Source organism: Capsella rubella, unplaced genomic scaffold, assembly GCF_000375325.1.
Source record: "Capsella rubella cultivar Monte Gargano unplaced genomic scaffold, Caprub1_0 scaffold_3, whole genome shotgun sequence".
Lineage (NCBI taxonomy): Eukaryota > Viridiplantae > Streptophyta > Magnoliopsida > Brassicales > Brassicaceae > Capsella > Capsella rubella.
In genome coordinates this window covers 2,138,779-2,153,313 of record NW_006238921.1, presented here as the reverse complement: position 1 = coordinate 2,153,313, position 14,535 = coordinate 2,138,779, and the positions used below count along the sequence as shown (strand labels likewise).

Genomic DNA, 14,535 nt, shown 5'->3' with positions numbered 1-14,535 from the left:
TGTTTGTGGTAGTCTTTGAAAATTTGTGGATATCCCCATGATTCCTAATTTCGCATATTGGACTAAAGTCTTACATTGAAAAGCCAATAGAAGCTCACGTAGAGGTTCGCGTTACATGTCACTCTATAACTGTGTTGTAGAGAGATTTAATAACAAAGTCAAGCCGCAATTTGTTTGATATTTCTTTTGCAACGTATCCGGAACACTTTAATAACAATATCAAGGTTATGTTTCCTTTAGATGAAAAATATATTAAATTTGGTCTTTTTATCTTAAATCTTCCTTTAGTAGAAGTGACTCAGTGGTAGTGGGAGCAAAACAACAATCTTTTGGTGTTTGAATTGCCCATCGAAATATCCTAGTATCATATGTACTTACTAAACTGAATTCGCAACGTTTGTTCTAGCATTTGGTACTTTGTCTTTACCAGTACCACTATTCTGGCTTACTTTCATGGGCTTTATATAGTTCAAAATGTGCTAGATTTGAAGGCCCGTTTATTATCTATTAGGGCTCTTAAAGTGATTTTAAAACCCACCTCTAGGGTTTTGTTTTGTGTTCCCGTGTCGCGGAAAGGAAATCTATCTCCTCTCGCTCTTGCTCACTGCTCAGGTTAGCTTCTTATGTCCGGCTGATCTCTGGATAAATTGACTTCGTCACTTGTCTGTTGTTTCGTTCGTTACTGAATAGAAATATTGGTACTGTGACCTTGTGACAGAGATATGGCCAAGTCGAAGAATCACACGGCGCACAATCAGTCTGCCAAGGCGCATAAGAATGGAATCAAGAAGCCAATGAGGCACCGTCACACCTCCACCAAAGGAGTAAGTGTTCGGTTTCATTTTTCAAGCTAATGATTGATCAAATTCTGATTTTAGTTTCTGGGTTTGATTTGCTTTTCTTTCTTTTGTGAAATGATTTAGATGGACCCTAAGTTCCTCAGGAACCAGAGGTATGCAAGGAAGCACAACGTCAAGAGCGGCGAGAATGCTAGTGTTGAAGAATAGATCCCTGGATCGTCTGATAAGACATTTTGAGGTTTTTATACGAGTTTCTGACTTTTTCTCAATGTAACATCAGGGATTTGTCTATTTCAGATTCTCTTATTTTGCGAGTTACTTGTTTTGATGCAATTATTTCACTTGTTCGTTTAGTTTCATCTAGACCTAGAACCTGAAAGCTTTACTCGAGTTACATGTTTAGGTTTGTCTGGCTAGAGACTTGAATCAATCGTAGCTTTATTCAGCAATGGCAATTTAGGTTCCGATCTCATGAACTAATCTAATTATATTATTATAGCCATTATCTACATTAATATCCTTGTTAAAAAGGTCTTTTATTGCTAATACTTCCTAAATCATTATTTACTACTTTGACTGGAAATTTGTGTAGACGCCAACCATGGTCACATATTGGGTTTTAAAATACTTTTGAACACAATTTGGCAATTTGGGAACAAACTAAATGATTTGTTGTGGTTAATGGGATATGGTGAAAACAAATTAATAAAGCGGTGATGACGAAAGAACCCTTGTTTAAAACCGCCACACGAAGAAAATATACAAAGCTCGTGTCGCGGTTCGATTCCTTGTCTCGGCCTTTTAGTTGCAACTTCGGATAGATCTACCAACAATGTAAAGCCACGTGGTTATTTCTTTGACCACATAAGCCTATGCATTTCTAAGCTTCGCTAAGCTCACAGCCATAACTTTCAAAGTCCACGCGGCATGTTTTGATTGGATTTATCGTGCTTTTACACAGACAAAACAGTTGGGTTTGTCATTGCTCTTACGTCACAGACTGTCATTTTTAAAGAGAACGAGCCAACTCGCGCAAAGGTCGCGCGTGGGGAACGCTCGATGACTTTTTAGTGAATACAGATGGCTAACAAGGGTATACATGGAATTGGATCATAACGTATGAAAAATTATATTATTTTTTGAGCTGCTTTAGTTTTTTTTTTTTTTCCCTTTCTTCTCTCTTCTTTCGCGTTTCGAAGGTTGGGGAAAGCTTTCTCGCAGAAGAAAATAAAAAGCTAGAGAGAGAGAGAATGTCAATGTTTTTTTGATGCTTCGTATGGTAATTAGGGTTTTTTTTTGGGTTTGATTTCGTCCCCTTGGAGAAGTGAATCTCCCGCCTATATCTACGGCGTCTAATTCGTATCCTTTCTCGTTGCTCCAAAACCCTAACTTTACTTCCGTCGGTCATTATTTACACTTTCTCGGCTCGATTTGGTGTTGGAGGTGGGTAAATCAGTGATGGGCGCCCCGGAAAAGTCGCAATCTAATACCAATTCGATGCAGGTGTGTCTCGACCTCTCGCTTTTCTTACTTTTTTTTTTGGCTCACTACTTGGTTCCAGCTGGGTTTGTCTTGATTAGTAGAATTAGCTTATGTATCAATATTAATACACTCTCCTGCTTCGGAGCTGTGTTATTTATTGATGAAATTAGCAAATTACTGTCCAATTCAATAGGTATCTTGGTTTTTAGAGCACACTCAAGATGAGATTTATAATTTTGACTCGTTTCTATGGTTCCTTTTGTCGAGCTGGGGTTGGCTAGATTAGTAGAATTTTACTTGCCCTCGTTTGCTTGTTTGTTTATGTCAAGTTCCTCCGTGATTAGCTGTAATGTTTATTGAAAAAATTCATGGTTACCCCAGCAAATTACTGTCCAATTCAATAGGTATCTTCGCTTTTAGAGCACACAGGAGATAAGATTTTTCATTTGACTAGTTTCTACCGTTCTGTTGCTGTTATTTTTATTACTTTCCGGTGGTTTATATTCACCCTGTTATGTGGTGTACTAGTTTCTGGGGGTTGATCCTCTTTAGGACAGTGTAACGTACCTGATAATTTGGAGTAGCTATCCCTCCATGTGCTGTACCTTACTTTGTGAGATAAAACGGATCTTGATTGTTGATGCGAAGAAAAAAACACTAGAAAGTTGCAGTTGTTTGATAACCGTTGTTGAATTAAGAGGAAAGGTTTGTTTTCTGCGAATTGGGAACAGCCTTCTCACTTTTGTATTCGTTGTTCAGAGAGTGAAGGTCTATCATTTGAATGAAGATGGTAAATGGGATGATCGAGGAACTGGGCATGTAAGCATCGACTATGTGGAGGTCTGTTGTGATTCTAATTTACTTCCTGAATTCCACTTGCTGCTGTTATTCTGCAGCACCTGTTACGTAATAAACTTATAGGAATTCGTAGCTAAATGGAAGTGCTATATGATGCAGCGATCAGAAGAACTTAGTCTATGTGTAATTGATGAAGAAGATAACGAGACGTTACTTGTGCATCCCATCAACCCTGAGGACATTTACAGGAAGCAAGAAGGTAGCCTTTGTGTGTCATGGTTTGATTTGCAGTAATATCTCTAGGGTTTTGAATATTCTTGGATAAGTGGTATCTGTTTCAATGTACAGACACTATAATCTCATGGAGAGACCCGGAGCGCTCAACAGAACTGGCTTTAAGCTTTCAAGAGACTGCGGGATGCTCTTATGTGTGGTGAGTTAAGAAAGTATTTCCTATTCTCTTCTTCTTCTTACCCTCATTTTTACATATAACAATACTCTTGTCTGCAAATTTGGTGTTTCTATTTTTCAGGGATCAAATATGCACTATGCAACGAAATTTGCATTTCAGCTCTTTGAACAGTAAGATTTTTCTTCTGGAGAATTTATATCACTTTAGAATATCCTTGTTACTTGTAATTTGCCTATTTTATCTATTATTAATAATAAATGCTTATTCTATATATTTTGTTGTGTTACGTAAATGGATTTTGGAGTGTGTCTTCCGTTTTTTTATCGTACTAATGCAAGGGCTTTAGCTAGGTTTGTTGATCTGTGGGCATTTGTATATCAGAATATTTTATAGTAAAGATTTGTTAGCAGTTGCATGGGGATTGTAGCTTGTCTTACTAACCATAATAATTTTTCATATCTAATATGCTTAAACGATTCAACAGTATCCTAATCTGACCCAAATTTTTACATGTCTATTTTACTATTCAACTGATTATTATATCATCTGTTATTGAACAGGCGAAACATTTCACAGCCTGAATAGTGAGTTGAGGGAGCTTCCTGCTGTAGAGCTTACTACTCTTCCCCTAATACTGAAGGTTGTAAGATTCTACTGACCGTGTGCTTTAGGGATGTTGTATTTCTTTTAGATCGTTTACCACTTTGTCACCTGTCTCATGTGTGGTGAAAAGTGCAAAAATATCTTCCTATCATTTACCACTTTTAATATCTTTCTATCTTCCTTGCAGATCGTTACAGAGAGTGGCATTACAGATCAGATGCGGCTTACTGAACTTATTTTGAAGGATGTAAGTTGTTGAGTATTCTTGTCCATTCCAGTTCAATTTAGTGTGAAATCTTTGATTGCGCTCTCTCGGAATTCTTATAGTCTTATACCATGTAAAGGTTTTTCTATGTTGCTGTCATAGAGTTAGTTTTATTTCATGTTTACAAACAAACTGTAGCTAAATCATTTTTATTGATCAATTTTGAGCCCTTTTATCTCTTACTTTCATCTTGAAGGTTATCAAAGTTTGTGATTTCATTGTCACCTAGTAACATTATATACTGTTATTATTATAGTATATTATGTCTTACGAAGTAGATTCTGGAAACCTCATTAAGCTATCTTCATTGGTGCAGCATGATTTCTTCCGGAATCTGATGGGTGTGTTTAAAATATGCGAGGACTTGGAAAATGTTGATGGCCTTCACATGATATTTAACATTGTCAAGGGAATCAGTTAGTATTCACAAACAGATAATTATCTCTTTTCTTACTACATCCACATATCATAAAATTATCTTGTGATTCCTTTCTTATATCTTTTATATGCAGTTTTGCTGAATAGTTCTCAGATCTTGGAGAAAATATTTGGAGATGAACTGATTATGGACATTATCGGATGCCTTGAATGTAAGTTTGATGCCACTGGTCGAAGTTAGATGATTTATATATTGTAAAAATAAAGACAGGTATTTCTTCAGAATATTGCGGTTTGATATCTATTGTATGAGTCTCTTAGACATTAATTGGATTATGTTGCGACTCATATTGGGACTTTCTTACTCAAAAAATGCCAAGGATTGTAATTGTGGTTTCATTTCCTAAGTCAGATGGACACCAAAACCTTAGGTTTCTTTGATTATTAGGCGGATAGTACTTTCCTGGGTCATATAGCTATGTTTCTTAAGGGTTTCCATTTATGATAGCCAGTTTGATGCTTTTTTCTTATTTTGGCTGTTGCCCAATACGAAGAAATAAACGACGCTGCATTTTGCTCTCCATACAGATGACCCCGGAGTTCCTCACTCCCAGCATCACCGGAATTTTCTGAAAGAGCATGTTGTCTTTAAGGAGGTAACTCAAACTGTACTTAAGGAATATTTGAGACATTTTCCTTTCACAAAAACAGAATATCCTTGCTAGAAATATCAGATATTGGAGACACTTTCTTTCTTTTTTTTGTAAGAAAGAACATAGTTTTGGGATTAGCTCCCTTAGGCTTTTAGAGTTGAAATCAATATAGAATAATAAGGACTTTTGGATTTTTTTTTTGGAATTCTTTAGTATATCCCTTTATATTTGCAGGCTATACCAATCAAGGATCCGTTAGTCCTGTCAAAGATACACCAAACGTACAGAATTGGTTACTTGAAGGTTGGATCCCATAATTTAATAAAAACATTTACGTCCGTTTTCGGTGGTTTTAGGTTTCTCACCTTCTGTCACCTTTTGCAGGATGTTGTTCTGGCTAGAGTACTAGATGATGCTATAGTTGCAAACTTGAATTCAGTAATCCATGCAAACAATGCCATTGTAAGTTGTCCATATAAATGCTAACAGATATGTCACTAAAAGTTTGTAATCCATATTCCGTCTGTTACTAATGTGTCTCTTCTTTAGGTTGTTTCATTGCTGAAGGATGATAGTACTTTTATTCAAGAGTTATTTGCGAGGTTGAGGTCACCTTCTTTATCTATGGAATCCAAGAAAAATTTGGTATTTCCCAGCCTCAAGAGGCATTTGATAATTTGTTTTAAGCCTTAATGGTTTTGTATTCGTTAATGACATTTATTAAGTTCTTTTTTTATAGTTTTTTGAACAAAATATAAAGTTTATTTTAGTTGAAGTGTTTTGGGTAAGAGATTTTATTGGGATCCCCCTTCTCTAGCCATGATGTTTGAGATGATCTACATGGGACAACAGATGGAAACAATAGGTCTCCTTTAGTAAAATATGTCTGTTCAGTTGAGTTAGTCAGACTAACGTGTTTCATTCTCTTTAAATAGGTATATTTCTTGCACGAATTTTGTAGTTTAAGCAAGAGCCTCCAGGTGGTGCAGCAGCTGCGACTATTTAGGTATGTACTTACCATAAACTAAATGCAATCGGTGTTGAACAGTTGCTGACTTCAGAACATTTGTAGCTCCTATTATATTACTGTTACTGCTCTTTCTTCGTTTAGAGAATTGTCTTTAACAATCTGTTTATCAATTGGCTTTCTTGGTCATTTCAATGATTTTTCAGGGACCTTATTACTGAAGGAATTTTTCATGTCATAGAAGAAGTCCTGCAGATTCCGGACAAAAAACTTGTATTGACTGGGTATACAACTTTTACTGACTAATTAGACATAAGGGCTCTTTGTGGTCACTCTGTTTCTATTTTCTTATGCCTTTAAGAATTGTTGTGGTTGCAGTACAGATATCCTGATGCTTTTCTTGACTCAAGACCCCAACCTTTTACGTTCTTATGTTGTTCGGACAGACGGAAACCCCCTCCTTGGTCTCCTGGTAATTTTCTGTAATTTTTGTTAGCCTTTGGGTTATTTCTTCAGTTGGAGGGTTGTTCCTGTTTTCTTTCTTTATAAAATTGGAACAATAATTGGCACTCTTGTTTGGGTAATAGGTCAAGGGAATGATGGAAGACTTTGGTGATAGGATGCATTGCCAATTTCTAGAAATTATCCGAACCTTACTGGATGCAAATGCATTGTCTGGTGGAGCTCAGGTGCTTCCTTATGTCCTTTCAATACCCAATTTCTGATACTTGGTAGGGGTGGTATTCTCCCCTTGGTTATGCTTGCATTTCAGTGAATAAGCAGAAGACTATAAAGAGTTTTAGTTTTAAATTGTTGGCGTTACCCTTACTTTCTATTTCATGATCATCAAGATATCTGCTAGAATATTTAAGCCCTGCTTATCTTATTCACTCGTCTCATCTGGTAGATTGACATACTGATTTCTATTGCATTACTTTTAGCAGAGAGCGAATATCATGGATATATTTTACGAGAAGCACCTACCAGAGTTAGTGGATGTCATTACTGCCTCATGTCCTGAGAAGTCAGGCAACACATCTGAAGGTGCAGCGAGACGGATTTTCACAAAACCTGAAGTCCTATTGAACATATGTGAATTGTTGTGCTTTTGCATCATGCAAGATGCATCCAGAACAAAGTAATCATTATGATCCTTATTTTGGTGATTCTATATTGCATTCTCATAGTGCCATTCAATTTATATCTGCTGTGCAATTTCTTTTCGTCTACAGATGCAGTTTTCTCCAAAACACTGTGACTGAAAAAGTTTTGCATCTCACACGGAGAAAGGAAAAATACCTAGTGGTTGCTGCAGTACGATTTGTCCGTACTCTCCTATCAGTCCATGTGAGTTGATTGTTTGAACCTGAGACAATATATATTGGTTACCTGAAATAGTTTCTGAAGGCTTCCTGTAGCTGAAAATTGAGGCATATTGGTGTACATGTTTTTGCTGAAATAGTTAGATAAACCTATCATACTTGCACTTTACTTGCAAGTGGTAGGTATCATAGCGTAGGCTTTGTGTAATGGATTAAATAGCTTGTGACAAGTGACCCTTGATTCTCTGTCATGGTCACAAATTAGCTCATCAGGGAGTTTCTAGAAATGCTGTGTAATTACTGAAATCAATTTCTATTTCAGGATGAGTATGTCCAGAATTATGTTGTTAAAAACAACATGCTGAAACCGATCATAGATGTCTTTATTGCAAATGGAAACCGGTACAATCTGCTGAACTCTGCAGTCTTGGATCTGCTTGAGCATATACGCAAGGTTTTTCTTTTTCTATCTTTTTCCCCTTTAACTTATATTGTAGTCCGGGATGTTAAATGTTTATTTTTTTTTTATTTTGTATGTAGGGAAATGCAACTTTGTTGCTCAAATACATAGTCGATACATTCTGGGACCAGTTGGCCCCATTTCAGTGCTTGACCTCCATTCAGGCTTTCAAGGTCAAGTATGAACAGGTACCGTTTCTAGGTCTTCATTCGTACTTAGGACACAATTGTCTATAGTTGTGTAACAATATGTCCTCAGTGTTTAGAAAGTGCCGGACCGAAAAGCACTGCTGATGCGGTGGATCCAAGAAGACGAGTTGACGAGCGTGCCTTGGAAAAAGAGGAGGAAGATTATTTCAATGAAGACAGGTTTGCCCCTGGGTGTTAAAACATGATTATTTATTTCTTCCTCTTCACATTTCCTTCACACATTTTGATATTGACAGCGATGAAGAAGATTCAGCCTCTGCTTCTAATACACAGAAGGAAAAACCTACTTCTAATACAGAGAAAGAGCAACCTAAGCCTCACCTTTCCAATGGAGTGGCTGTAAGCCCTACTTCTTCAAGGTATAGTAGTTTCTAAAAAGACATTCATGAAACCTTTATATATATGCAAGATCTAGTGTTTAATGGATTTATTGCTTGTTGCTGCTGTTAACTCTTTAGTCCGAGGTCTGGAGGCTTGGTCGATTATGAAGACGATGAAGATGATGAAGACTATAAACCTCCTCCACGGAAACAGCCAGAAGTCTCTGAGGATGAGGAAGGCGAGCTTCTTAGTCTGAAACGCAAATCCGATTGTGTAGAAAAAGAACAAGAGCCGTCCAAGAAACCGCGGTTGGGTAAAAGTTCAAAAAGGGAAAATGTATTTGCTGTGCTATGTTCGACGCTGAGCCATGCAGTTCTTACGGGTAAGAAAAATCCAGGCACCACTGGATCTGCAGCCCGGTCCATAGTAGCTAAGGGAGCTGAGGATTCGAGAAGTAGTGAAGAGAACAATAGCAGCAGTTCAGATGATGAAAATCATAAGGATGATGGAGTGTCGAGTGCAGAACATGGGACATCAGATAATGGGAAGCTAAATGGGGAAGAATCTCTTGTAGTAGCTCCAAAATCATCACCTGAAATGGCTGTAAATGGATCCTGAGATTTTAATACTCTGGACTCTAATAGTTGGGGCTTGGGATGCACTCTCATGGGTGAAAATAAAACCTTCAGGGTTAAGACTGAGAAGGAGACATGAAAACCGCAAAAGAAAGCTTCGGCCAACCACCGGAGGAAGAAATGTATAGTGAACGCCATTTGAGAGGTAACAGGTTCTTCGTCCGTAATGTTTGCAGCCGTTTTTTTTATAAAAAATATTCAATCTTTGGAAAAACTTAGCAGTCTCTGGTCTGGTGTCAATTGCCTATTGTACAAGACATGGTCTATCAGCAACTAACTCTTCTTAATTCAAGTTCCTAATGGTTTCCTTATTTAAATCTCTTTGTTTTTCTGGAAATTCGTCTCTGGTCGTTGTGATAGGGTAGAGCAGCCAAAGTGTGTTATATTTTTCTTTCTTTTTTAACAGTTAGATGTTACACATGAGATATATGATTTTGATATATTTTGTATTCAGTTTTTGGATTTTGTTTTATATCATCAAGAGGTTCTTTAGAATCCTCCTACAGAGCTACTATACTTAAGTCAGCCACTTGCAACGTTCTTAACATGATCTAAGTCCTTCTACCCAACTGTGTATTTTAACAATTAAAAGAAGCTTAATCAAGAAGGCGAGTACCAAAGATTTTGTATAATCTTGTTTTTCCATGGGTAAGCCGTAAGCGTTACGAGTATTGTAACTTTGTAAGAGAGGATACAACAACACTCGTGGGTAAAGGGATCACCAACGTGTCCAATCCTTGTATGTCCATATGCCTTCTTTGTGGGGGCTAATAATTTAAGACGATCATTGACAATTGAATGGGCCTTAATATTCAGGCCTAATAATATTTTCAATTTATCCAGTTTCTACTTTCTCGTCTTCAGAACCGAAAGTTTCTGAATCTAGCTCAGTTTTAGAACGAACAAAAGGAAACCAAAAAAAAAAAAACAAACAAGAACAACAAATTCTAGCATATCTAAAATATTTGAAATTACAAACTTATTAAATATTTGCATAATCACACATCCCGCATGACGTGTACCGAACCTACCTAGTAACAAGGAGCGGGGATTGATAACTTGTGAGCAAAAGATGGAAACAAACAAATCAAAATTGGATTTACAAATACACCATAGAAATATCAAACTTGAAAATTAATCCAGAGAGATATTTGACTCCTTCTTTCAACGCAAAAAGAAAAAAAGAAACACCTTGGTGTCCTCCATTAGCATACAATTAACAAAATTCACCAAGTATTGAAATATTTTAAATAACTTCAAACAGAAAGATATGCCGAATAAAAACAAATCCAGAGAAATAAAATGACTCAATTCACTAAATATTATTATCTCCTCCCTCCTTATTACTTACACACACAAAGCACACCAACAGCTATATTAGCCATTCTTTTGCTTGTCTTCGTTTGCTTCGTCGATTTCACAATGATTATTATCGCCAAGGATATTCGTATAATCATCGGAGTTATTGGTAAGATGATCTGCATCTCTCTTTTACGTGCAAATGTGCAATCGATATGTTAATATTTGTGCATATATCTATATATCCGTGTGTATTATATGGTACTGATTCCATACATCGTCACTGTAGTTTGTGCATGGTAGTGATCACGGAACTAAATCTGTCTCGTTATGATCGATGTTCATCCTAATTTATATCGGTCGGCTCGTTTTACCTATGTAAATTATATAAATAAAGTGAAAGGGATTCACTGATTTAATTTACCACCTTTTCTATATATTTTACTGATTTTTTTCTTCTCCTGCTCTTGATGCAGGGAATGTTTTAGCCACTGTGGTCTCCCTCTCGTGCATGTAATTCTCTTTCTCTTGCTCTCCGCAGTTGTTTTTTTTTTTTTGTTTGTTATATGTTTGTTTTAAATATATCTACTATATATATTACAAAAGTTTTTTGAATTTATTGTCTTCTCTAGTAATTTGTCACCATCATAGTCTGTATATTGGCGAGCAAGGGTTTATATAATAATATATATGTATTGCTTTTAATTTAGTGGTTTCTAGCTAGGAATATTGTTGTATTATTTCTCAGATTTATAATATCATTTGAATTATGGTTTTCAGGTTAAGGTAAGTATCGTGTACTTGGTTTCTTACAAAAAAAACAAAAAAAAAACAAAGATTATAAATTGCATGCAGTTAAGAGTTAAAGCATTTTTCATTCATCCCTATGTTTACAGGCCAAAGTTCATACAAATATACAAGAAGAAATTATCAGTGGGGGAATATCAACATGATCGTCAGATAGTGATAATGACTAAATGTAGTTTGTGGATTTTGTATGGTATCCCTTTTGTTTACAAGGATGGTATTCTCGTCACCACTAGTAATGGCCTCGGTTTTATTATTGAAGCTATCTACCTGGTTATCGTATGGATCAACTGTGACAACGTAATTATAGCTGCCCCTGTCTGTCCCCATCTTTTAAAAAAAAAATGCTTTAATATATATATATATAATGTCGATCTTGATGTGTATGCAGAAGAAAATGGTTTTTGGATCTCTTTTGTGGGCTTCTGGTTTTGTGTCAACGTTCTATGTGATTACTCTTATGATATTTGCGAGATCACCTTACAAGCATATACTCGTGGGTGTTGTTTGCGACGTTTTCAACATTTGTGTCTATCTTAATATTTCCTTGGTACGTAAGCCCTCTCTCTCTCTCACCTCTTTCTCTCCTATTATATATATATATATATATGTGGATAAGTAAACTATGAATTAATTAGTAGGTTTAGATTAGTTTTTAATTATTTATTTTTATGGGTGAAACAATATGTATATAGAACAAAATGTCGGAGACTAAGAACTATACGTACATGCCGTTTTGGCTGTCGGTAGTTAGTTTCATCAACGCTGGAAGTTGGACTGCTTATTCTTTGATCTACAAAATTGATATCTTCGTCCTTGTAAGTCTCTTTTTTTTTTTGGCTTGAAAACTTAAATGTATTAATTAATTGTTGGATTTTTATTTCATTGGCAGATTGAATTTCATCAATAACGTTGTCTTTGTTGTGTGTTGTTTATATGGAACAGATAAACAGTGGTGTTGAAACGTTGTTTTGTGCATTTCAATTAGTAGTCCATGCATGTTCCTGCATACGCCAGCTATGCGTTAGTGTTTGAAGTTGGTGTTGTTTTGGTAATATCTATATACTTTGGTATGCTTAATTGTATGGGTTAATTACGGATTTTTATTCTTATTAATAAATCGACATTGGCATAAATTGCTAATTTATTGTTGTGTCAAATAATATTTGTTAGTATGAATTTGATAGATTCTTTATTGTCCTTTTGAGAATTTATTATCCGTTTTGAGAACCTGATGCTAACATAAAACGTTATGAATTTGATAGATTCTTCATTATAAAACGTTAACATGGGTAATATATATATTCACAAGCACAAAGCTTTCTTTTATAGCCAAAGGTTTCTTATGTGTTGGTCTGAAATTATTTTAGATTGGTCCTCCTTCATCTGTCCTAAGATCTCGGAGTTTCTCTTTTGTTAACATCAAAGTTTGGATCGACGACCTATTTCCCCCCGAAAACTATTGCATCGTATCAGAACTACACAAAACTTTGATCTCATCCTCTATCTACCCGAGTCGATAATTCTATTCCTGTTTCTCCCCGAGTTCATAGTTCTATTCCTATTTTCCCAAAAATATCATAGTTCTCATCTAATTTTCCAAATATATGGGTTTATACGGTTTAAAATTGGTTTATTGTTTTGATTAACCAAAGAACGAATCCGATTACATGATTAAACCTTTTTCAACCCAATTAGAAATCTAAACCAACCCAATTAGAAAACTAAACCTAGAAACCCAAAACTCAAAATCCCCACTTCGATTTCTTCTCCTTTCTCTCTTTAAGAACACTAGCTGAGCCTAGAATCTCATATCCATCTCGATTTCGTTGTTGTTTACTCGACCAAGAATCTTTTCATAGTTTTCTCCAATGTTTATCGAGGCACAGCTCCAATGATACTGTCTTTCTTCTCACCGTCTTTGAAGATGATCACGGTCGGAACGCTTCTTATCCCGTGATTGGGCTCTCGTCGGTGTTGAATTTGTAGAATTTGAACTTCCAGTTGGTCAACTATGGGGTGAATCATACGGCACGTTCCACACCACAGCGCCCAAACTCCTTCACAGATGGTTGGGTAACAAAAAATATTTCCATCTTTTATTCGTTGTAAGTGACAACTACGATAGTGTCTATACATGATCTTCATCTTTTATTCTGTTCTTGTTTCCATATATCAAACCAGTGACCTGCAAATATAATAGCATACAAAAACCATTGGTATTCGAAACAACATCCAAAACAAAACAAAAATCACAAAATGACGAATGTTGGAAATATACTTGAGGATCAGCGATTGGTTTCCTCTTCTCAACGTATTGATTAGGATCAGCCATTGCTTCAAGAGCTCCTCTAGCCTAATCAAACAAGAGACAACCCAGAAAATGAAAACTTGGAGATTGGAATCCATACACGACTTCATAGACAACAACAAAGTTTGGGATGTGAAATGAAGAATTGGTACCTCTTGTTCTTTTTTGAGATCTTGAGCTGGCTTAATTTAATAGAAGATGGTGTCGTCTAACTATCCTCAAAATGGGATTTGGCATGAAGCTACAAAATGGGAATTTGGGAATTCTGATTTTTAGGATTCTAAACTTTCAAAAATTGGGGATTTTTGATCCGTTATAAGGTTCAACTGAGTCGGGTCGGGTTAAATACGAAACGGGTTATTAATTGGATTCAAACCGTGGTTCAATTGGGTTTCTATTGGTTTTGGTTCGAAAATCAAGTAAACCCACACAATTGGGTAAATAGGAATAGAACTATGAATTCGGGGGAAAATAGGAATATAACTATTGATTTTGGTAGATAGAGGACGAGATCAAAGTTCTGTGTAGTTCTGATATGATGCGATAGTTCTCGGGGGGAAATAGGTTGTCGATCCTCAAAGTTTCGTTCGATATAAATTTCTTATCTTTAATACAGGTTTATATAGGTTGTATTATTATGTTAATCAAAAAATGTGGCTGTAGTTTAGTGGTAAGAATTCCACGTTGTGGCCGTGGAGACCTGGGCTCGAATCCCAGCAGCCACACTTACTCGTTTTTATATTTTATTTGGTTTTTATTGTCCTGTTACTGTTAGTATTAGATATAACTTATAAGTTAAAACCAAGGACTTGT

At 36.0% G+C, this 14,535-nt stretch overlaps 2 protein-coding genes and 1 non-coding gene across 6 annotated transcripts; all 3 read left to right on the top strand.

Moving 5' to 3' along the window:
* The first annotated feature begins 462 nt into the window (after positions 1–462).
* On the top strand, positions 463–1,163 carry LOC111831694 (60S ribosomal protein L29-2). The gene is made up of 3 exons (XM_023786843.1): positions 463–612; positions 719–824; positions 924–1,163. Exons 2-3 carry the CDS (start codon positions 723–725, stop codon positions 1,005–1,007), a joined length of 186 nt encoding a protein of 61 aa, XP_023642611.1. The 5' UTR covers positions 463–612; positions 719–722; the 3' UTR covers positions 1,008–1,163.
* A 793-nt stretch (positions 1,164–1,956) lies between these two features.
* LOC17891772 (serine/threonine-protein phosphatase 4 regulatory subunit 3) lies at positions 1,957–9,802 on the top strand. 4 transcript variants are annotated; one of them, XM_006296903.2, is made up of 24 exons: positions 1,963–2,303; positions 3,042–3,122; positions 3,240–3,339; positions 3,429–3,513; positions 3,613–3,662; positions 4,053–4,132; positions 4,283–4,342; positions 4,677–4,776; positions 4,873–4,950; positions 5,327–5,394; positions 5,626–5,694; positions 5,776–5,853; positions 5,941–6,036; positions 6,327–6,397; positions 6,565–6,642; positions 6,737–6,830; positions 6,946–7,047; positions 7,303–7,496; positions 7,591–7,705; positions 8,003–8,134; positions 8,221–8,328; positions 8,399–8,508; positions 8,586–8,708; positions 8,808–9,802. In XM_006296903.2, the coding sequence occupies exons 1-24, from the start codon at positions 2,259–2,261 to the stop codon at positions 9,286–9,288; spliced, it is 2,598 nt and encodes an 865-aa protein (XP_006296965.1). In that variant the 5' UTR covers positions 1,963–2,258; the 3' UTR covers positions 9,289–9,802. The 4 variants fall into 4 exon arrangements, 2 of the variants coding, with proteins under 2 accessions (XP_006296965.1, XP_023641501.1); XM_023785733.1 differs by having other exon boundaries at positions 7,300–7,496; XR_002834610.1 differs by lacking the exons at positions 7,591–7,705; positions 8,003–8,134; positions 8,221–8,328; ... (1 more) ...; positions 8,586–8,708; positions 8,808–9,802 and having other exon boundaries at positions 1,957–2,303; positions 6,742–6,830; positions 7,303–7,400.
* A 4,573-nt stretch (positions 9,803–14,375) lies between these two features.
* Positions 14,376–14,447, top strand: TRNAH-GUG. The gene has a single exon. It is a non-coding gene; the product is annotated as a tRNA-His (tRNA).
* The last annotated feature ends 88 nt before the right edge of the window (positions 14,448–14,535 follow it).

What these genes read in the sequence shown, in the direction of transcription:
- LOC111831694 (XM_023786843.1), top strand. Translation starts at nt 723, where the DNA reads ATGGCCAAGTCGAAGAATCACACGGCGCACAATCAGTCTGCCAAGGCG. An exon ending in GTCACACCTCCACCAAAGGA is followed by an intron (nt 825 to 923) that starts GTAAGTGTTCGG and finishes GAAATGATTTAG; the next exon opens with ATGGACCCTAAGTTCCTCAG.
- LOC17891772 (XM_023785733.1), top strand. Translation starts at nt 2,259, where the DNA reads ATGGGCGCCCCGGAAAAGTCGCAATCTAATACCAATTCGATGCAG. An exon ending in CTAATACCAATTCGATGCAG is followed by an intron (nt 2,304 to 3,041) that starts GTGTGTCTCGAC and finishes TTCGTTGTTCAG; the next exon opens with AGAGTGAAGGTCTATCATTT. An exon ending in TGCTTGAGCATATACGCAAG is followed by an intron (nt 8,135 to 8,220) that starts GTTTTTCTTTTT and finishes TTTTGTATGTAG; the next exon opens with GGAAATGCAACTTTGTTGCT.